This window comes from Zophobas morio, unplaced genomic scaffold (assembly GCF_036711695.1).
Source record: "Zophobas morio isolate AGI-343-1 ecotype UQ-CSIRO unplaced genomic scaffold, CSIRO_AGI_Zmor_V1 ptg000006l, whole genome shotgun sequence".
Classification (NCBI taxonomy): Eukaryota; Metazoa; Arthropoda; class Insecta; order Coleoptera; family Tenebrionidae; genus Zophobas; species Zophobas morio.
In genome coordinates this window covers 10551508-10573919 of record NW_026972111.1, presented here as the reverse complement: position 1 = coordinate 10573919, position 22412 = coordinate 10551508, and the positions used below count along the sequence as shown (strand labels likewise).

The 22412-nt window shown below is 33.3% G+C and overlaps 2 protein-coding genes across 4 annotated transcripts; both read right to left on the bottom strand.

Moving 5' to 3' along the window:
• Positions 1 to 1151: 1151 nt before the first annotated feature.
• LOC135123576 (alpha-tocopherol transfer protein-like) lies at positions 1152 to 7587 on the bottom strand. Its single transcript, XM_064048357.1, has 8 exons — positions 7511 to 7587; positions 7378 to 7440; positions 2416 to 2576; positions 2217 to 2361; positions 1916 to 2165; positions 1747 to 1857; positions 1461 to 1563; positions 1152 to 1404 (listed from the first exon to the last, which is right to left on the bottom strand). Exons 3-8 carry the CDS (start codon positions 2555 to 2557, stop codon positions 1256 to 1258), a joined length of 900 nt encoding a protein of 299 aa, XP_063904427.1. The 5' UTR covers positions 2558 to 2576; positions 7378 to 7440; positions 7511 to 7587; the 3' UTR covers positions 1152 to 1255.
• Positions 7588 to 16327: 8740 nt separating this feature from the next.
• LOC135123092 (alpha-tocopherol transfer protein-like) lies at positions 16328 to 18826 on the bottom strand. 3 transcript variants are annotated; one of them, XM_064047601.1, is made up of 7 exons: positions 18707 to 18826; positions 17590 to 17747; positions 17393 to 17537; positions 17085 to 17349; positions 16917 to 17027; positions 16624 to 16726; positions 16328 to 16567 (listed from the first exon to the last, which is right to left on the bottom strand). In XM_064047601.1, the coding sequence occupies exons 2-7, from the start codon at positions 17729 to 17731 to the stop codon at positions 16419 to 16421; spliced, it is 915 nt and encodes a 304-aa protein (XP_063903671.1). In that variant the 5' UTR covers positions 17732 to 17747; positions 18707 to 18826; the 3' UTR covers positions 16328 to 16418. The 3 variants fall into 3 exon arrangements, with proteins under 3 accessions (XP_063903671.1, XP_063903670.1, XP_063903672.1); XM_064047600.1 differs by having other exon boundaries at positions 18645 to 18825; XM_064047602.1 differs by having other exon boundaries at positions 17085 to 17334; positions 18645 to 18824.
• Positions 18827 to 22412: the final 3586 nt, after the last annotated feature.

Sequence of the window (22412 nt, the reverse complement as noted above, 5' to 3'; positions counted from 1 at the left end):
AGAAATCGAAAATTCGAAGAATGGAAAAATGGAAAAAGCTCAAAATTGATACATTAAAAAATTGAGACACCTACAGTTGAAAAATCCAGAAGTCGAAAAGCCCAAAAATCTCAACACAATATTTATAAACCACAAGTTCAGAACTATGGTACTTTTTAGCAATTAAATTACATTTATTCGACAAAATTGTGAGATGACATCATCAATTCCTGGGGGCATGAACTTATAAAATTTGACTAACAATTTACCTAATATGCCTCCAATAACTATAATTTGGAAAATGTTGATTTTTTTCCCAAAATCTTGACGTCTCTAAGGTAAAAATTCAATAATACAATTTGAAATGTCAAATTTGTTGTTCGGGAACATTATGTATTAAATCGTTAAGATCTTCAAGAACTTTGTTCACTTATTCCTTGTCCGACCACATGGACGAAAGTCGGCTTATAGATAAATCGCTTAGAGTCGATATTGGCCTGAATGTGCTCTGGTCTGTAGATAAAATATATGCAAATCGTTATGGCCGCTGCGCGCAACTGTCCCTTACCTCTTGGGTAGTTTGCGCGCACCTGTTTTCCCAATATCTTAAAGGTCTACTTTCTTTATAATCGATTAATATAACGAAATATTAACAATTTAGGTTAAAATATCTGAGAATGTTTCTAACAGTTTTAGAAAGTTGCCTAATGCTGTTGAATTTACAGAACAGTTTTCCGGTGGAATGAGCTTTGGTATTAAAAAAAGTAAGATCCAAGTAATCAGAATAGCCACACAACAACAAATACCACATAATAACCCAAACTAAAGAAATAATCGAAATGATACACACAAATATCTGAGCCATCATTGGTCGTCCCATATGATCATACGAAGACTAAAACAAAGCTCAAAGAACAATATCTGGAAAGATTAAAATTTATTTTGATGGCAAAATTTTAGTACTAAGTTAATACCCGTAATGATAAAAGTTGTACCTGGATGTCAGCATTGACAGTTATTTCCGGGATGTTTTAAAATGACGTCAACCATTGTTTGGAGGAGATAAATAGACACATTTTAGTTATAGTTTTATTGATTACAAGATTAGATGTTGATTATTATCCATTTAATCAAAGTTATAAATTTTTAAAAGACAGGTAAAAAATCGGATTTACTAATCTTAATAAAACAAAGATAAATCAATAGTGTAATACTGTTATCACAAAACAACTAGTCGAGCAAAACCTTATATACAGTTAATATATTATGCAATCCTTTAGTCAATCGTTAATTGTTTGAAAGTACCATCAGGTCCAAATGAATCACTTTTGGTAAAATCTACTGGTCGCAGGTGCTCCAACGAAACGTTTTTGTAGTTTTCAATAAAAAAATTTCGGTGATCTTGAAAAATTTCATCCCATTTTTCTGTAACAAACAGATTTTGAGTGAGTTAGTTACATTTATTAAATACTTATATGTACTTAACAAACTGTGGATGTCACTACAAGAACCACCATATTCAGAAGGTAAACATTCTTTCGGCATCACCTCATAGAGAGACTCCAAGCTACTGTCAATTTTCACCTGGAATAAAAAATTTGATTTACGTCACCTGTGTAAAATTGATTCAATTTTGATTTTATTCATCATTTTTCTGTTGCCTTTTACAAAATTATGTCTTCTCTAACGTGCAAAATTAAACAGTAATGCCATTTTTGTTCGTGGCAACACAAAAAGTAACACGAGAAGCACGAGGTTTCAATTTACCTTATCATAAATCTTCGATCGCAACACAATCTTAAATATTCCTAGGATCTTACTAGCGAATTCAGGAAGATTGACACAGTGAATGCCCATCAATCGACAAGAATATGCTTTCTATAAAATATAACACAATTTAACAGCTATATCAAAACTTGAAGACAAAAACTCTTACTTCAATAAGAATTACATTTTTAAGTAATAAAACTGGATTCCATTTAGTCAAATGTTTTAACGTAAATCCTCCAAAATCGATCACATACCGAACCCCGATACTGTCATCATATTGTAGTAGCACTTCTGTCACAGCCAAATCCAACTTTATAAGTTCCTTCATGTCATAAACTTCGGCGTCTCTGTTAATTAGCTTCATTATAATAACACGTTCATGATTAGGAGTTAATTTCGGCATTGGCAAATGCGTGCTAAAAACAGACTGTTAAGAGTCATTAGAAAATATTTACGAATTTGATTACATGAAGTGTTTCGAAGGAACAATGTTTTCTAAATCCCTAACAAGATCATCGTGGTAACCTCGAAGGGTAAAATAATTATCTAGTTTTTCTTTTGTACGTTCAACCCTAAATTTATTTCTTAAAAAGATCCTCGCAATGAAGTCATCTGAAAAAAAAAAAAATTTTTTGTTTGTTACGAAATAATGCTTTTTTGGCACACCTGATATGTTTTCCGGTAAATGTGGCTGTTTTTGCTTCCAAGATTTAATTAGTTCTACGTCTTCCTTTACTTGTGCTTCAGAAATATCGTAATGTTTTAGAATTTCTGCTCTTTCGTTGGAAGAAATTGACAGCAAGTCCATTGCAAAGATAATATACGCTCTGAAAAATAACAGATGAATTAAATATTTGGGAATTCTAAAACAAAAACAAAAAGTTTGTCTAGTCATTCTAAACCTAGTTTGCATAATTCTACTTAATTGCTTACTATTATTTTTTGAGCATATTCCAGTATGTATTGTTTGTCCTTGAGACAGGAAGAAAAAAGTTGATTTTATTTAATTAAGATATAAGCTTTTACTAAAATTTTTCTTTTCGGTTTCAGTTATCCAGGTTTTAGAAAATAAATTTCATCATTTGTAAAATAAATTGTAAAATTGAATTGTACAATTCTATTTTTTTTTACAGTAATTCACATCTATAAGTGCAAAAATACGAGTGCTACTAATTTAGAAATAAAGTGCATGTGAACATTTATACCGGGTGACTATTAAATGATTGAAGCAAATTTTTGTGTTGGCAGTTCTGGATTATTGGCACCCACCATGTTATTACGTCAGTTATCAATTTTGTCATGAGCACGCAATATCATGTGGACTGAGTGAGACAATGGCAGGTGTCATAAATGTCACTTTTACAATGAGGTATGCTATCATAAAATTTTAAATAGGTTGCCAACCTGACAAAAAAAACAAGCATTAATAGTCACTCCGACATTTCACATGCGATTTTATAATGTAATTTTTTTTATTCGGACAAAATTGAATCTTTTAATAAGTAGTTGAATTGTTTAGCAAATTGAGTCAATGAAATTTTTGTCTGGAGAAAAAGATCTTGAGGATAATTCGATGCGATAATTTAAGAAATTAAATTGAAAAATAAACATTACCCAAATAATTTCAACCCAATCTTACGTCTGTTTACGGTTGCTATAGTTAATGACAGCAAATACAAAATTTTAAAAGCAAAATCTAAACTTAATTCGTTTTTGAGGTAGTAATAATAATTATTATTATTATGGAAAATATTGGTGAAGCGGTGGATGTCTTTGTTCTCCACCTCCTGTCTGCGGTTTTCATAATCCCATAGCCACTTAGCTAAACTAAAGTGAGCAAGGACCACAATTTTTTGGCGTAATTATAGAAAATTTTGAATTCGAAACGAGAACTTTTTGACATAATATTTGGGACCTTGCTTTTTTAGAATTGCTTATACAAGGTGACTCAAAAAAAAATTAATGAATGAAGCGACATAATTTATTTCCTATTCCATTTTTCCGAAAATATGAGTATACAGTGCTGTTATTACTTATGGACCATATTCGACTACTTTTCTAATTTACGATCTGAAACTAAAAGTAGGTTTCTGCATAAGCAGTGGCGGGATAAAGGGCGGTAGGGGCGGTCCGCCCCGGGTACCAAGCACCAAGGGGTGACAACGACAATTCTCTCGCACAGCCAGAGAATACTTACAAAAGAATCACTCTACAAAAACATACAAAAAATCGGGATGGCAGACAGACGGACAGACAAACGGAAACGGGAGACCCATTTCTTCGTACTCTGCTAGGAGTCATTACAATACTTCCTAGTATTTTGCCTTTTTTTTTAATATACATAGCCATCTTTTCATAACAAGAAACTTAAAACATGGTTAATATGGTTATGCAAGGAAGTATGGCTTTTGCAATTATGGGGCAAAAAAAAATTTGCCTAGTTTAATGTTGTGAAAAGAAGTCTACACATATTAATACAAAGAGGCAAAATATAGACCCACCCACTTGCCCCATCTCAATTGTGGTGCTTTTTTCATTCGCGCTGACCCCAGGGGACTCAGCTTAACTGCAAAATACTTATTTCTTTACAAGAAATTAAAAACATGTTTTTGTGCATCGTATTGTTTAAAGAATACTATGTATATTAAGAAAAAAACTTGGTCGAAAGTTGTTTCGACATAACTTCCCTCGGTCTTAAAGTACAATGAAACATATCCAGCATTCTCGAGTGTTTATTTATGTTTATACATCGAAAGAATATCACGTAGAAATTAGTTTGATTTGAATTAAATCACAATCGAACAAAATGATCTAAATATTATAATTCTTATTTTATCATTATTACTATAATTTTCACGTTTTCGAGGAAATGGGGTTACTCGTTCTTAATTTGACCAATAAAAAATTGGTAATGAAGTCTTCAAGATGGATAAGATTAGTCACAGCACAAAAGAAAAGTAGTCGCAGCGTATTATCAATGCAAGAAACAAAAGTAAACGGCAAAGTTCGGCATCGAACCACTACCGCAATGTCACACGGCTTCGGTGAACATCTCGGAGCTCTCTGCTTGAGTCTGCGCCACAGGAACTCCGTGTTGGTAATATCAGTGCATTCACTCTTGGATTTATTTTTGCGAAAATTTGAACGTTTATTTTTAAAATTATTTTAGAATACAATTCAATGAAATGACGTCATCAAATTTTGGTGGGGATGATTAGTAAAATTTTGGGTAGTTTTTAGCCATCTACATGATATTTCTAATATACATACAAAATTTGACAACAATCGGTCCAGCAGTTTCGGAGATTACTTGTCTAACAGAAATGGATACAGACACCAGACAGACAGACAGACAGACAGACGGAAACGAAAGACTACTTTTTTCGTACTGTAGGGGTCATGACCCATCCAGAAAACATAAAAGTGGTACTTCGTCTGATGAACTCGATTACTATACTTCCTTAGCTTATGCTTGGGAAGTAAAAAGACAATATATAAACCCCGCCCACCCACCCCATCTCAATTGTGCTCATTTTTTTAATTGTTACACACTTAAAACATGTTTAAAATGGTACATTTTTGTAAGAAAATTTGGATTTTGTAATTAGGCTTCGCCCCTAGGTCTGCTAACGAATTAAAATTTCGTTGTTATTAAAGCAGTTATAGTTGGTACTAGATCGTTCGCTTGAATTTTTTCTTAATATACATAGTATTCTCTGAATAACACGATACTCAAAAAAATGTCTTAGATGGTAATTTCTTGTAGAGAGAGAAATAGGTAACAAGAATTTTGCATTTAAATTCCGCTCGTTTGGCTCTCGACGATCATAAAAAAAATCATCACAATTGAGACAGGGCGGGTGGGCGGGGCGGCGGGGCTTATATTTAAATATCGATCTTGCAATTAAGCCCCGCCCCTCGATCTGACACCGAATGAAAAATTCATCACAATTGAGAACTGAGATGGGGGGGGGGGGTATGGGTGGGTCCTAATCTTCGGCTTTATTTTTTTCTTAATATACATAGTATTCTTTGAACAACACGATATGTATTTAAAAACATGTTTTTAATTGTTCGTAGTTGGCTCACAACGAATAAAAAAAAATCATCACAAATGAGATAGGGCGGGTGGGCGGCACTACATTTTGCCTTTTTTTTCTTAGTATGTGTAGACTTATTGCGACAAGAAACTTAAAACATGTCTAAAATGGTAATTTTTTGGAGTACTTAATCAACTTAAATCCTCCACTTTTCTTCTTCTACAACCCCTTTAAATATGGCAAATGTCAAAGTTATTATCAACAGCAACTTGGCAACGGGGTTTGTAAATGACAGTTTTCAGCTCTAAAAGCAACGCAAGCGGAAACAGCAACTGCAACGGTAAGTTTATAAATCCCACTGCTAACAACATCAAAAAAAGATGTTCATGGAATATGTAGTTCCAAATCTGACAAAAATCTACGATGAATTTTCTGCAGAGGACATAATTTTGGAAATTTTACGATCGAGGCAGCACTTGGAAACCGCCAGCATTTCTTCCCAAGAAGCGATTCAGTGGACTACATTGGAGTTTTTCAGATTTATTAAGGTCCACAATGAGCTAAGCGCGTGCAAACAATCTTTCCATTTTATCAAACCGCCTTGGGTGCCAAACCACGCTACGCCGCCACTGTGCATAAGTCAAAGAGTTACAGAGAAAGAGTAATTTTTCCATCCTAGATACGTTTGAAATACTACCACAACTACAGAAGCAAAAAAAACATAATTTACGAAATTGGCATTATTTGTATTATTATTACTATTATTTATTTTTATTTTATTGATTTGTTAGTAGCTGATTAATAGAACTTATTAATTTACTTCTTCCATACTGAGAATTTAAAAACAAAATGTCATTAATCGAATTCATATTGCTTTACCGCACAACAGTAGCTTATCACACCACATACTAAAATGTTTGGAGGTCAAGGTTTTATGGTTTCTAAATTAAACTGTAAAATCTTGTTGTGTCGTTTTGATTTTTTTTAACCTACATGTATAAATTTAAAAACCAGGGTAGATTAATAAATCACTGATACAAAAGTATACTATTTTGCACATTTTAAGTACCATTTTCTTAGCAAAGTAAAAAAAATGTTCCTACCAAGGTTCTGCGAAAATTATTAAAACTTTTTTTAAAGTTACAAAAATTGAGTATTTTCACAATCATATGGTTGGGGTATCTAGCACAGGTAATTAAACCAATGTATGAAAGTATAAAGAAATCAGAATTCATTACACCTACTTGTTAATATTATTGTTATGAATTTTATTTTTGTTTAGTAGCTGTTTAATTACAAGGAAGATAAATATGTTCTTTTGATAATTCCGAGAATTTGAAAATAAAATATAATCGCTACTTTATCGAGTTATCTTATCGCACAACAGTTCATTACTCTCGAAACACAAGATGATGAAAGAAAAAAACAATTGGATACTGTGTTTTCGCTAATATTGCCCACAATATTTTTAAAAATCCGTTATTACTTTATGAAACACCAAACCTGTTGATTTTGTTAGATTTGACAGTATCAATTAAAATTTACAATTTATGGCTAGATTTACATAACAAAACATTATAGTACCTACCTCTTTCGAATATGGATATATGGTGTGGTGAAATTTTACTTTTATCCAAGGTACTACTACAAACTATAATGAATATAGCTTTATAATGTTATCGTACAACAGTACTAATAATGAGCCAAATGTAGGTACATACACTTTCCAGAGTAAGGGTATTACATCAAACGGTTATAAATTTGCAGCACTATTGAGTGGTACCGTCGCAGGACTGGTCATCGAACTAATGATGTTCTTAGTATGTCCGTATGAATTTTTTTGCTGGTACGAATTTTCCAGTCTAGCATTTGACCCAGCTTTGGATTGGCTACTCGCTGCGACCTTGCTTGCGTTACATAGTCGTAAACTATATAATTTATGCGAATATATTCGTAAATCGTCTCACAGTGGGCAGTACCATGTGTGTATCGTCCCAGTGTCAGACTCATTTTTTAATAAATTAGTTCAAAAACATTTGTACTTGTGCTTTTCCAAACTCCAAAAACCTACTATGTAAAAATCATAGCTGTTGAACAAGTGAGAGTTTGTTTGGAGTCAAATAAGGTGAGCTCCTTTAAAAAAACAAATTTTGCACTTTTACAACCTGTAAAAACTAATTTCACGATTAAGATACCGTTAAAAAACGATGTCGTTAAAATTGCAGTAGTTAACAACGCGATGGTGATAAATTCACAATCGAAAAGTAAATGAGAGAGAGAACTAACTCTTGAATAAGCATTGGAATCGTAGTTTTGAAGGAAATTTAAAGAACAAATTTGGTTTAGTAATTTTAAAATGTTGACGTTTTTTATTCATCGCCTTCAAAAAATTAAATTAAGTAGATGACGATATCCCAAAATTTTTTTCAAAATGTAGAGATTTATTATTAAACAACTTCATTAAAACTCGACTCTTTCATAAATACTTTTGAGTCTAAACTTTAAGAAAAGAACTTAAAAAAATTGGTCTAAAGAGTTTAGACAGTACTTCCCTCGCTGTCGGAAACTTGACGACTGCATGCCTATTGTGTTTTTTTTTCTCATTACATTTTTGTAGTGGGAATTTAAAAAAAAAATGTGATGACGTCATCAACATTTTTACAAGGCTACGTATATCAGTTGGGATAGATGTAGTGTAATACTAAGAATAAAATTATTGTATTCCCAAATTTTCGGGAAAATGAATTGGGTCGTTTTGAATATTGATTGCTTATAATCAATAAAATAACGAAACAATTTACTCACGTATACGGCGCCGGTGTGTAATATCTAGATAGCGGATTTCTGTCGGGCTAGGCAAGGCCAAACTCGGTACGGTTCGTACGGGATGCGAATTCATTGCGGTTGCGGACTGCACTTCGTTTATTTGAGATTAGAATAAGGCTGTTTCGTTGCACTCTGCTGTTAATTCCCGTTCTCATTTACTTAGCCGTTTGATTAATAAATCGTTAATTATATTTATGGAATTAGTACCGATTAAATTCAGTGATTATCTATCACCCGCTACTGAGTCCCGGCGATCCAGCGCGTCCCCACCTATAATCGTGACGTAGCCCGACAAAAATCCGCTGTCTAGTAATATGAAAGGCAACTGAAAATCGTTTATGTATAAACATTCTTAATTTAAGATGACAAGCGTAACAGCATACGTGAGAGTCAAACAGAAAAACTGTAAACAAAACGACCATCGATTTTATTGCTTCGACTTCCGCTTATTATATAAAACATTGGGTTTTATTTTAATTCTTGACGGTGAAATTCACAATTGGTTGATTATAAACATGTCTATTCCACATTCGCGGAACCAAGTGAGCGCATAAAACAAATGCAGGTCTGTAATGTTAAAGTCAATGTAAATAAGCGTGCTACACTTATGTTTCAACCGAGTTTTTCCATTAACAAATTTTGTGTCTACCAAATTGGGTTGGTTGGGGTGTAATACTAATAATAATAAGTGTTGCCTTTAATTTAATCAATAAAATAAATTGACTTCATTAATTTTTTTGAACCACCTCTTAAGAAAATCTAAAAAATATGAATGGAATGATAAATCACAAGTACAAACTCATCATATTTTTTGCATTTTAGATAGGATTTATTCAGCAAAATTAAAGGGTGACGTCATCAATTTTTTTATGAAGGATGAACAAATACATTTTGAACAAAAGTTTACCATGCTTATAATAACTTTAAAATATTCCCAAGATTTCAAAGCATTCGGTTTTGTAATTCCTGATTAAATTGATAAAATAAATTCACGCATTCATTAATTTTTTTTTTTCACCCTGCATATGCAAATCCAAAAATATGAATGGAATGATAAATCACAAGTACAGACTCATCATATTTTGTACACTTTAGATACGATTTATTCGGCAAACTTTTGAGCTGACGTCATCAGTTTTTTGTAGAAGATAACCAAATATATTTTGACTAAAAATTTATTATGCTCTTTATAACCTTAAAACATCTGCAAGATTTCAAAGCATTCGGTTTTGTAGTTCCTGATTAAATCAATAAAATAAATTTACGCATTCATTAATTTTTTTGAGTCACCCTGTATATGCAAATCGAAAAAATTTGAATGGAATGATAAATCACAAGAAGAGACTCACCATATTTTGTACATTTTAGATAGGATTTATTCAGCAAAATTTTGTGGTGACGTCATAAATTTTTTAGGGGGGACGACCAAATACATTTTGATCAAAAATTTACCATGCTTATGATAATTTTAAAATATCTTCAAGATTTCGTAGCATTCGGTTTTGTAGTTCCTGAGTAAATCAGTAAAATAAATTTACGCTTTCATTTATTTTTTTGAATCACCCTGTATATGCAAATCCAAAAAATATGAATGGAGTGATAGATCACAAGTACAGACTGATCATATTTTGTACATTTTAGATATGATTTATTCGGCAAATTTTCGAGCTGACGTCATCAAGTTTTTGGAGGGGATAAGCAAATATATTTTGACTAAACATTTATTATGCTCTTTATAACCTTAAAACATCTGCAAGATTTTTAAGCATTCGGTTTTGTAGTTTCTGAGTAAATCAGTAAAATAAATTTACGCATTCATTAATTTTTTTGAGTCACCCTGTATATGCAAATCCAAAAATTATGAATGGAGTGATAAATTACAAGTACAGACTCATCATATTTATACAGTTTAGATAGGATTTATTCGGCAAACTTTCGAGCTGACGTCATCAATTTTTTGGAGGGGATAAGCAAATATATTTTGACTAAACATTTATTATGTTCTTTATAACCTTAAAACATCTGCAAGATTTCAAAGCATTCGGTTCTGTAGTTTCTGAGTAAATCAGTAAAATAAATTTACGCATTCATTATTTTTTTTGAGTCACCCTGTATATGCAAATCCAAAAAATATGAATGGAGTGATAGATCACAAGTACAGACTCATCATATTTTGTACATTTTAGATTTTTTTTTTTTACTATTTTTGGTTAGCGTTTTACGATCTACACGCATATAAAATTTATTATTATCTGCTTAACAAAAATCGACACAGACGGCGGACAGACAGACAGACAGAGACATATTTTTTCGTACTTTAGGGGTCATGAGACGTGAAAACATGAGGGTAATCGCGTAATGTGTTCTAACTATAATTATAAGTAACTATTTAGCTTATGCTCAGGAAGTAAAATCAGTTTTCTTAGGATATTTCGCTTGAAAGGTTAGCTTCAAGAGCTAGTCCAAGGAAGTAGTGTCATTGACTGACGAGAATGGCAAATAAAAAAGGCTTTTTCTGTATTTTCTAGGTAGGTAATTCTTCTTATTATTTACTTTTTTCATCAGTCAGTGACTTAACTTTCTTGGACTCTTAGATACGGAAAGACTCACAGCTCTTATCGTTTTCGTAACTATCGTAAACATCTAGTTAGATATCAGACCGAAACTCGTAACAGTCGTTATAATTTGCGGAAATTTTATTAATAAAATCATCAAATTAGAAGAAAAACTTCGGCATCGCGGAAGTGATTCTCATTGCCGTCCGATCGTCAGCACTATTGCAGTCGTAGTCTATAACTTCGGGAATTCTTAATAACATTTACTACTTTTTCTCGATTTTCATCAATTATACGAGTTCTCCTAGGTGTTAAAATGCTTTAAAAATTAACAATGACTAGTCAACATCACAATTTTCGTGATGATCTTGAGTAGATAAACCCTGATTTGCATCAAACGCCACTGAGGTTGTGACGTGGTTGAGACTCCACAGTCGGCCAGCCAAATTTATCGCCTTACATCACGCGATCGTGTTTAATATTTGTCTGAGGGATTGCTCATCACTTCCGCTGTGCCTAACTTTGGTAATAAGTTGGTCCCTACTAGGTGCATTTTGGCTTTCATTTATTAAAAAGTACTTTGAAGCACTTTTTTCAAAAAACGGCAAATTTGACGGAGCTAATTGGTTATGTTCATCGCACTCAATAAATACTTGATCGTGAAAATCCATATGTTATTGATTGAAATTGTTAATTTTTGACTTATCTCAGTCAGTGATTGGAACAATTACTTTTAAAAAGTAATGCGTTACAATTACTCATTATTCAGTAACAATAGTCTGTCCGTCTGTCCGTCTGTCCGTCTGTCCGTCTGTCCGTCTGTCCATCTGTCCGTCTGTCCGTCTGTCTGTCCGTCTGTCTGCCGTCCCGGATTTTTATTAGACAGATAATCTCCGAAAGTACTGGACCGATTGTTGTGAAATTTTGTACTTATATTAGGAATATCATGTAGATGGTTAAACGCTAACCAAAATTTTTCTAGTCATCCCCACCACTAATGCGATGACGTCACTTCAAAATTGTACATAGTAAATTGGTTTTAAATTGTATAAAATAACATAGTCCTACACATGTAGTTTACGACTTCGAATTGAGTTTTTACCCGAAACGTCCAGATTTTTGGAAAAAAAATCAAAATTATAAAACAACATTTTGCAATTTAATTTTGAATCTGCTAATCCGAATGCTTTGAAGTGTTGCAGATGTTTTAAGGCTATAAAGAGCATCATAAATCTTTAGTCAAAATATATTTGGCTATCCCCTCCAAAAACTTGATGACATCAGCTCAAAAGTTTGCCGAATAAATCCTATCTAAAATGTACAAAATATGATGCGTCTGTATTTGTGATATATCACTCCATTTATATTTTTTGGATTTGCATATACAGGGTGACTTAAAAAAATTAATGAATGCGCAAAATTTATTTTATTGATTTACTCAGGAACTACAAAACCGAATGCTTCGAAATCTTGAAGATGTTTTAAAATTGTCATAAGCATGGTAAATTTTTAATCAAAATGTATTTGGTCGTCCCCCCTAAAAAATTTATGACGTCACCACAAAATTTTGCTGCATAAAATCTAAAATGTACAAAATATGGTGAGTTTCTTGTTGTGATTTATCATTCCATTCAAATTTTTTCGATTTGCATATACAGGGTGACTGAAAAAAATTAATGAATGCGTCAATTTATTTTATTGATTTAATCAGGAATTACAGAACCGAATGCTGTGAAATCTTGGAGATGTTTTAAAGTTATCATAAGCATGGTAAATTTTTTATCAAAATTTATTTGCTCATCCCCCCAAAAAAAATTGATGACGTCACCCTAAAATTTGGTGAATAAATCTATCTAAAATGTTAAAAATATGATGAGTCTGTACTTGTGACTTATCATTCCATTCATATTTTTGGATTTGCATATACAGGGTGACTTAAAAAAATTAATGAATGCGTGAATTTATTTTATCGATTTAATCAGGAATTACAAAACCGAATGCTTTGAAATCTTGGAGATATTTTAAAGTTATTATAAGCATGGTAAACTTTTGTTCAAAATGTATTTGTTCATCCCCCCTAAAAAAATTGATGACGTCACCCCTAAATTTTGCTGAATAAATCCTATCTAAAATGCAAAAAATATGATGATTTTGTACTTGTGATTTATCATTCCATTCATATTTTTTAGATTTGTTTAAGAGGTGGCTCAATAAAATTAATGAAGTCAATTTATTTTATTGATTAAATTAAAGGCAACACTTATTATTAGTATTACATTGGACCAACCCAATTTGGTAGACATAAAATTTTGTGAAGTAAAAACTCGGTTGAAACATAAGGGTAGCACGCTTATTTATATTTACTTTAACATTACAGACGTGCATTTGTTTTGTGCGCTGACTAGGTTCCGCGAATGTAGTATAGACATGTTTATAATCAACCAATTGTGAATTCCACCGCCAAAAGTTAAAATAAAACCCAATGTTTTATATAATAAGCGGAAGTCGAAGCAATAAAAATCTCTAGATGACCATCGGTTTTGTTTACAGTTTCTCTGTTTGACTCTCACGTATGCTATGTTACGCTTGTCGTCTTAAATTAAAAATGCTTATACATAAACGATTTTCAGTTGCCTCTCCTAGTACACGCCGGCGCCGTATACGTGAGTAAATTGTTCCGTTATTTTATTGATTATTACAAATCAATATTCAAAACGACCCAATTAATTTTCCCGAAAATATGTGAAATAATGCAAGCTGCAGTAACAATAGTCGAGGAATGGTGCTGTTCTCTAGGAAAAGGAAAATTGGCACACTACAGATGCCAAAGATATTTAATACAACGACTTAACTTTCGGACGAAGTCAAATACCTGGACTGGTGACTGAATTAGACGAAGCATGTAAATGATAAAGTGGAAAAAGCACGCTCGGCCCTTTGACAATGTTGTAGGGTGGTGGGAAGGTCTTGGGGTTTAAACCCCAAGATCGCCCTCTAGATCTACACGGCAGTAGTGAGACCGATGCTGTGCTACGGAGTTTTAGTTTGGTGGCCCAGAGCCAGACAAAAAATAACAGCCTTGCACTTGAACACGTTCAGGAAGTTCTCAGTACATATTACAGGAGCAATGAGAACCCCCCACAGCGGCTCTGGAGGCATTTCTTTGCCTAGCGCCTCTTAACCTTTACATAGAGGAAGCGACAATGAGGACGTCTCTAAGACTTCACTCTCTGGGAGTATGGAACAAGCACACTCGTATCTTGACGGAGGCGTTCAACAGAATACCCTTGTTAAGGATGGGTTGTGACCGAATGGGCATAAAATTAATAAGTATATGAGAAGACATATAGAATATTAATGAATGATAATTCAGAAGGAAGAGCCCATATCGATATCTATATGTCGATGGTGCCAAAACAGATAGTGGTTCAGGAGCCGGTATCTACTCCGAACAACTGAACGCACAAATCAGTGTACCTCTTGGCACCCACACGTCCGTCTTACAAACAGAACTGATGGGAATAATGTTGGGAGCTAAAATCGTTGCTGAACGTCAAATCGGCAACAAATCAAAACGCATACTTACTGACAGCAATTCTGCACTACTAGCCCTGAACAGCTGCATGGTTCGATCCGGGCTCTTTTGGGAGTGCAGACAAACGCTAAGATATGTAACGTAGAGGAATAGTGTAGAACTTTATGGGATCAAAGGACACAGTGGTAACGAAGGAAACGAGAGGGCACACTGTGTGTAAAGTTTATTAAAAATCGGACGTATACTTTTGTAACTGCAAAAAGAATTGTAAAAGTGACTCAAAAATTACTCAAAATAATAATTCGTTACAATTACTTGATCCATTTTTTGAAAAGTAACGCATTACAATTACTCATTAACTGAAAAGGAATTTAATTACAGTAGTGAATCACTTCTAACTGAATTATTTCCAACCACTGATCTCAATGAGATGAAAAGCCAATTTTTAAAATCAGCCGTAGGAAATTTTCAAATGTAACTGCATATTCCAACGTAAATAAGAAAATTTCAGATTGGTTTTAACTAAGTGTTTAATGAACACAAAAACTGCCGAACGCGCTCAAGATGTGACTAATGAGCCTGAACACATTTTTGCCTCATGTTTAAAGAATCTAAAGCTAAACAATATTTTAGGTACGAGAGTAGGAAAAGTAGATTATACTATGATACTGTCACTTTTTACAAAATTATATCTTATGAAATAAGCACAATTATAAAAATTATTTCACGCACCACTAAATGTCAACCATCAAAATTGTATTCTCCGTTTCTAAAATAAAAAAAGTTCCAGGTAATGATAATTTAAACTTTTGTTTTACCATATGCTGCTCTAAATGCATTTTCATTCGGTAAAGCTAAAGAGCATAAGTAAGTAATGTTATTTTATTGTTGGTAATTATCAATTGGTGTCAAGTCACAAAGATGATGGTTATTATACGTTTGTAACATTACCAAGTGCAAATTAAACAGGTTTCTGTGTACTACATAGCATTATTTAAATTTATAATATATAATTTTACTTTCATTCAAGTACAGTTTTGTAGTACAACAGTATTTACAATGAACTAATGAATTAGTACCTACATACCTTTTTACAACAGGTAACGCACTGGATGGTTGTGAAATTGCAACACAGCGAAGTAGTACCATACTTCGTTTATGTTTGTAATTGAAATGTGAAAAATGGAATTTGCATTATTTATTTATTGCTTAATGCATTCCAATAATGCATTTTATTCCTTTTTCCACCTAACAGTTTTGGTAATAAATAGACGTTAATAATTACTATAAGTGAGTGAAGTACTGAATACTGTTTCACATTTAAAAAAATAAAATCTAGGTGAATAAAGAGCATACACCTGATCAAAAATAAAATAAATGATTGAATTCAATCTAAAAATGAGCTGTGAGGTTCCATAATTTTAATAGTTTTCCGTGTTAATATGACGTTAAATTTCAAAATGCTCATTTAAATTATCTCTGAAATGCATTATAAAATTAAAACGTTAATATTAAAAATATTTTGATAAAAATTACAGGTGATTGGGCACGTTTAAGGTAAACCTATGTACCATCATTTTAAGATGACGTCATCCATTTTTGAGAGGAGATAAACAGACACAAAAGTTTTAAAGTTTTATTGGTTAGAACTATAATTATCTATTTAATCAAATTTATTCAATTTTTCGATCGAAGAGAGGCAGACAGAAACCTTTAATCAATGGTTAATCTTTTGAAAGTACCATCAGGTCCGAATGAATCACTTTTGTCCAAATCTGCGGTTCGTAAGTGCTCCATGGAAACGTTTTTGTAATTTTCCACAAAAAAATTTCGGTGATTTTGAAAAACTTCATCCCATTTTTCTGTAATAAAGAGATTTTGAGTGAGTTTGTTACATTGATAACAGACTGATACCTACTCAACAAACTTGGAATGTTACTACAAGAGCCTCCATATTCAGAAGGTAAGCATTCTTTCGGTATCACTTCATAGAGAGACTCCAGGCTGCTGTTAATTTTCAACTGGAATAAAAAAAACTGTTATTCGTATCACGTGTGCTAAAAACTGTCAAAGTAAGGGCTCATTTCAAAAGTTGATTTATTTTAAACTTTTATTTTAAGTTTTTCTATCATTGTAGGTAAGAACACAAGCAAGCATTTTTGTTTTTGGCCACATAAAAAATAACACAGAAAGCACGAAGTTTCATTTTACCTTGTCATAAATCTTCGCTCTCAACACAATTTTGAGTAATCCTAGAATATTAGTAGCGAAGTCAGGAACATTAATACAGTGAAAGCCCATTATACGACAAGAATATGCTTTCTGGAAAATGAATAAAACTTAACCGATATAACAAGAGTTGAAGATAAAAACACTTACTTCAATTAGTGTTACATGTTTATTCAATAAAAGTGGATTCCATTTAGCCAAATGTCTTAATGTAAATCCTCCAAAATCGATCACATATCGAACTCCAATGCTGCCATCATATTGCATTGTTACTTCTGTTACAGCCAAATCTAACTTTATAAGTTCCAGCATGTCATAAACTTCGATGTCTGTGTTAATCAGCTTCATTATAATAACACGTTCATAATTTGGAGTTAATTTTGGGAGTGGCAGATGAGTGCTAAAAATAGATTGACTGTTAACAGTCATTAGAATACATTTACGTGTTTGGTTTTTACATGAAGTGCTTCGACGGAACAATGTTTTCAAAATCCCGAACAAGAGCATCGTGGTAACCTCGAAGGGTATAGTAATTGTCTAGTTTTTCTTTCGTACGTTCAACTCTAAATTTATTTCTTAATAACACTCTTGCAATGAAGTCGTCTAAAAAAATAGAAATTTTGGTTTGTAACAAAATATTGCTTTATTGTCATACCTGATGTGTTTTCCGGTAAATGTGGCTGTTTTTGCTTCCAAGATTTAATTAATTCTACGTCTTCCTTTACTTGTTCCTCGGAAACACCGTAGTGTTTTAAAATTTCTGCTCTTTCGTTGCAAGAAATTGACAGCAAGTCCATTGCAAAAATTTGTACTCTAAAAAAATGACGAATGAACTACATAAGTGTGAATTCTTAACCATTAAGTCATTCTAAAACTAGTTTGGATAATTGTATTTAATTACTATTATTTTTTGTACAAGGCAAGTTTGTCTGTATTGAGTTACGAAAGAAAAAGGTAAATAATAAATAAATGAAATTTCATTTTACAACTGGGGCTGAAGATTTGATGAAGATTATCTCATTTTTGAGAATTAAGTCTTCTTCTGTAAAGTTGGACATTTTTTTTCTTTTATTTCCCGAACAAATAAACTCAAAATAAAAACTCGTTTGGCTGGCCCTGACACATGTCCTCGATACAAACCGGAGCGTCATTATTTCTGTACTCACCATAATATTAAAATCATATCAGTCTATTTGTATTTCATCATACATTGTATTAGTATTATTGTTCCTGTATCGAATTTATACACTGTATCGAGTTCATTACTCTACACAACTATATGCAGTTTCCAAGGTCCAGTTTTATGTAGTAAAACAACGTTTTTGGTTTTGTAGAATTCATTATAACTAATTTTTATTTTATTTCATTTCGTGGAGCATGTTAACTAAAGGAAAAAGAGTTGAATTGTTTAATGGATTCCAGCGATGCATTCTCCTTATTAATTTTGCTCACAATGTTTTTATTATGAATAAGTAGTATCTGTTCAAAAGATTTAGGGTTAAACGTTTGTGACATTTTGTCAAATGCGAACTCAACGAATTTCGCTATATTTGACAGTTTCAATTAAATTTATGATTTATGACTGGATTTAAATAACCAAACATCAAGCAATTAGTACTGCTGCAGTTTTACTTTTATCTAACGCACTAGTAAACGAATATAAGTTTACAATTTTTCTGTATTGATAATGAGCCAAATCTGAGTACATACCCTTTTTAGAGCAAAGATATCACACCGGATGGTTGTAAATTTGCAGCACTGCTAAGTGGTACCTGTTCGTCGCACGCTGCAGGTCTGGTTACCGGACTGATGGTGTTCTGAGTGGGTTCGCGTTCGCACTAATTATTTCGCAGGTACGAATCTTCGTATCTTACGTTTGACCCAGCACTGGGTTGGTTGGTCGCTGGTACTTGCTTCATACAGAAACGAATTATATATACAGGGTGTTTCTCACGAAATTAATCGTCATCGTGATACTGATGCCGCGGTAAACATTCACAACAATTTTTTGTGTTAACTAAATCTACAGGTTTCAAAGTCTGCACATTTTGAACATGATATGGATTGAGTTATTTGAAGATCCGCCAAACTGAAGTAGGCGAAATATGAATATTAATCGCCCTTCTTCTAATACTGGTGCCTGGATTGTTTTCCACAAGGTTTATTAGTACAGCTTTTTCATTAATTTTCTTGATGTTCGGATAAACGAAGACACTCAGAATAAATTTTCTCGAGATAAGTAGTAAACTTAAATTTTGACAATTATGAAGAAATACATTTTTACCGCAGACGTAATAATATAAACGACTTAAGTTTTTACCATTGAATTAAAAAAAATGAGATACCTAATAGGTACTCGTCTTAACAATGCAGGTAAATGTTTTACTCCAAAGAGTTGCAGAATGAGGAGTCATGTTAACCAAAGAAGTGATATCCAAGCTTTGGTCTATACTTTTCGAAACACCCTGTGTATAGTAGTCTACAAACGCTAACATTATATAACAAGGTCCTATTTGACAAAATTAAATACCCCGACAACAGCGGTATTGCACAGTATGCAAAGAAGTCTTTTTAATAAGTATCAGATTTTCCGTTTGGAATAATTTTATATTATATCTCTGCAAGATTTCAAAGCATTCGGAGTTCCTGATCTAATCCATAATATACACTGACTCACTCATTAGTTTTTTTAAGTCACAGTGTATATAATTATGGTGTGCTTATTCAAAGCTAAAATGTATGCTGCGAATAAAAAATAACGTAGATATTGGCAGTTTCCCAAAATTGTTTGCCTTCCAATAGATATCCGTTCCTCATACGGTCGGTGTCTAATAACAGGAGCCAGCTTAGTGGCCCTTCGCGGACTTCCTCCAAAGTGCGTAACAGCATAGAATTAGCTTTTTTTGTTATCGAGACAATATGTCGTTCCCATTTGAGGTTGGAAGAAATAATAATACTTACCTAAATCGTTTTGATAATCCAGTACAGTTAAAGGTACTCCCGCAATGTTGTAACTAAGGATGGGGTTATTCTTACCCAGGTGGAGAACGGTACATTTGTCAGAATTTAAAGGTAGCAGCCAATCGGAACACCATAGATTGAGAGCCTCTAGATCTTTTGTAATCTGGGTATAATGAGTAAGTGGGTTGGCATATAATTTAGTATCGTCAGCAAACATTGAAACGGTAGAGGACCTTAACACTCCCAGACAGACTTTCGCCTACCCTTAGGCAAAAGTATCTATTGGTTAGATAATTTTCAAACCATCGTAATAGTTTGCCTCAAATGTCAAGGTGGTCAAGTTTAAAGAGAAGGCGATTTATGGGAACTTTATCAAAATCTCTGGCACAATCAAGGTATAATACATCCACAGGGAGATTAAGGTCAACATTGCGAGTCCAATCGTTTAAACAACAAAATAGATTGGTAATATCTGATTTACCTGCAATAAAGCCGTGTTGGATATCAGGAATTAAGTTGTTTTCCGAGGCAAATTTTCTAAGTTCTTTGGCAATAATTGATTCCGTCATTTTTAAAATCGCAGATTGCAGACAAATAGGCCTATATTTAGACACCATCTGTCTTTTTTGTAAATACTTAGGTGTAACGACTGAAAGTAACCACGCAGATAGCAATCGGCAACTGTCAAGGGATTGTTGCATTATATTGGAAAGGCAGGGTGCAATATGATCACCACTAATTTTTAGTAACTTTGGCGAAATTTTATCCAAACCCGGTGCTGATGTGTTTTTAAGATCATTCATAGCGACAGCGACTAGTTCAGGACTAAACTGCAGGGTGGTGATCGAGTTAGAAATGTTTAGCGAGAATAAAGTTGGCTCAAGAGTGAAAGCATCAGAAAAAGTGCAAAAATAGAAGTGACTTCGTTATAATCGGTACAAGGGGTACCATCAGCTCGTTTTGATAGTGATACACCAACTTTAGTGCTAATTTAGGAACGAATATACCTGAATTTGCAATTCTCAGAATTTTCAGAAATAAAATATTCATAAGACCTAGCATTAGATAAACTTATCGATAGGAAATTTGAAAATGATCGATGTACATGATAATCTGCCGTTCTATAAGATTTTCTAAATTTCAGCCAAAGTTTTTTTTATGCTGAATTTGTTTCAACAGCGATAGGTCAATCCATGGTTTGTCCGGAATATTGGGAACTTTTTCAACAAGTGAGTCTTTAGTTAACACTGTGATAACCCAAACTTCCCGCCTTAAATTGACACTTGAAGGAGATTGAAATCTGGTCTTGGCTGTCATCGTCTAACAAAATGGAAACTATGTTGTGTTTTTTTTTCTTTTAAAAAATGGCGGGAAGACGTTCTTTCATACAAGTGAGCATACACTGCGTGCGAGTAGAGAACACAAGAAATAATAGACAAAATTTTTGGGAGGGGGCTAAAAATCGCACCCCTCTCTAGGAGGCGACTCGTGACTTGCCATCAGGCTGCCCAAGGGAGAGTGGTTTATTCGTCCACATATAATGCATCGCAAATGAAACACATAAAAATATTGACATAAAGAGACAACCGAGAGTTGACAGACATACACATATGGAAAACCGAACAAGTGCAAAAACCCTACGTATACGCTTTTTAATCAATGCAAATATATGAATATCACAAATTTAATAGAAACAAAGGAAAATCTGGATTAAAGTAACTGGATGCAAATATTCAAGTTACTACAGGCGTGTGGAGGCAAATTTAAAATTATGGCAGTACAAGAGCACAACAAAAATACCCATAAGGGCGTTGTAGCACAGGCGGAGTTTGGGGCTCCCAACCGTGGCTGTTCTCCTCCGCGACAACGATTCTATCTATCGCACAGCACATCTTCATGACGAACATGTCGTCCTAACCACGCCGTTACGGTCGAAAACTAGTGGTTGGATATCACGACTATGAATGAGCTGACAGCGTCACGTCGTCCAGACCGTTTCCTTGAATTCTATACAAGCCTGCATCCCTTGTGCAGATGGCGCGACAAATCCCGCTAGCCCCACTAGGAACCGCGCCCTCCGCTTCTGCTACTTGTTTCGGTGTTATTCAACCTCAATTCCATTTTAAATATTCAATTTCTATGACTCTGATATTAACGGCAACTGAACAAATTAAAGTTTCAAAAGAGCAATGAACAACAATTAAACTCGTCATACAATCTTGTGAAATTTGAAACAATAAATAATTCTTATGTGAGATTAAAATTAGATATCAGATAATTTATGCGATAGAAACATTCATCAACAAAACGAAACAAAAACTAGTCAAGATTTATAAAAACAAAAGATCTGGTGTGAAATAATAAACTTGTGCAAATAAAAATAATATGTGAGGTTAAAACTGCAGAGCATGAAATTTACGTTTTATCAACGATTCAAATAAAGAGTTTACATTATGTTAAATTATGTCATGATCCAAGTGATTGGTTACTTAAAAAAACAATTTACCAACTTTGAGA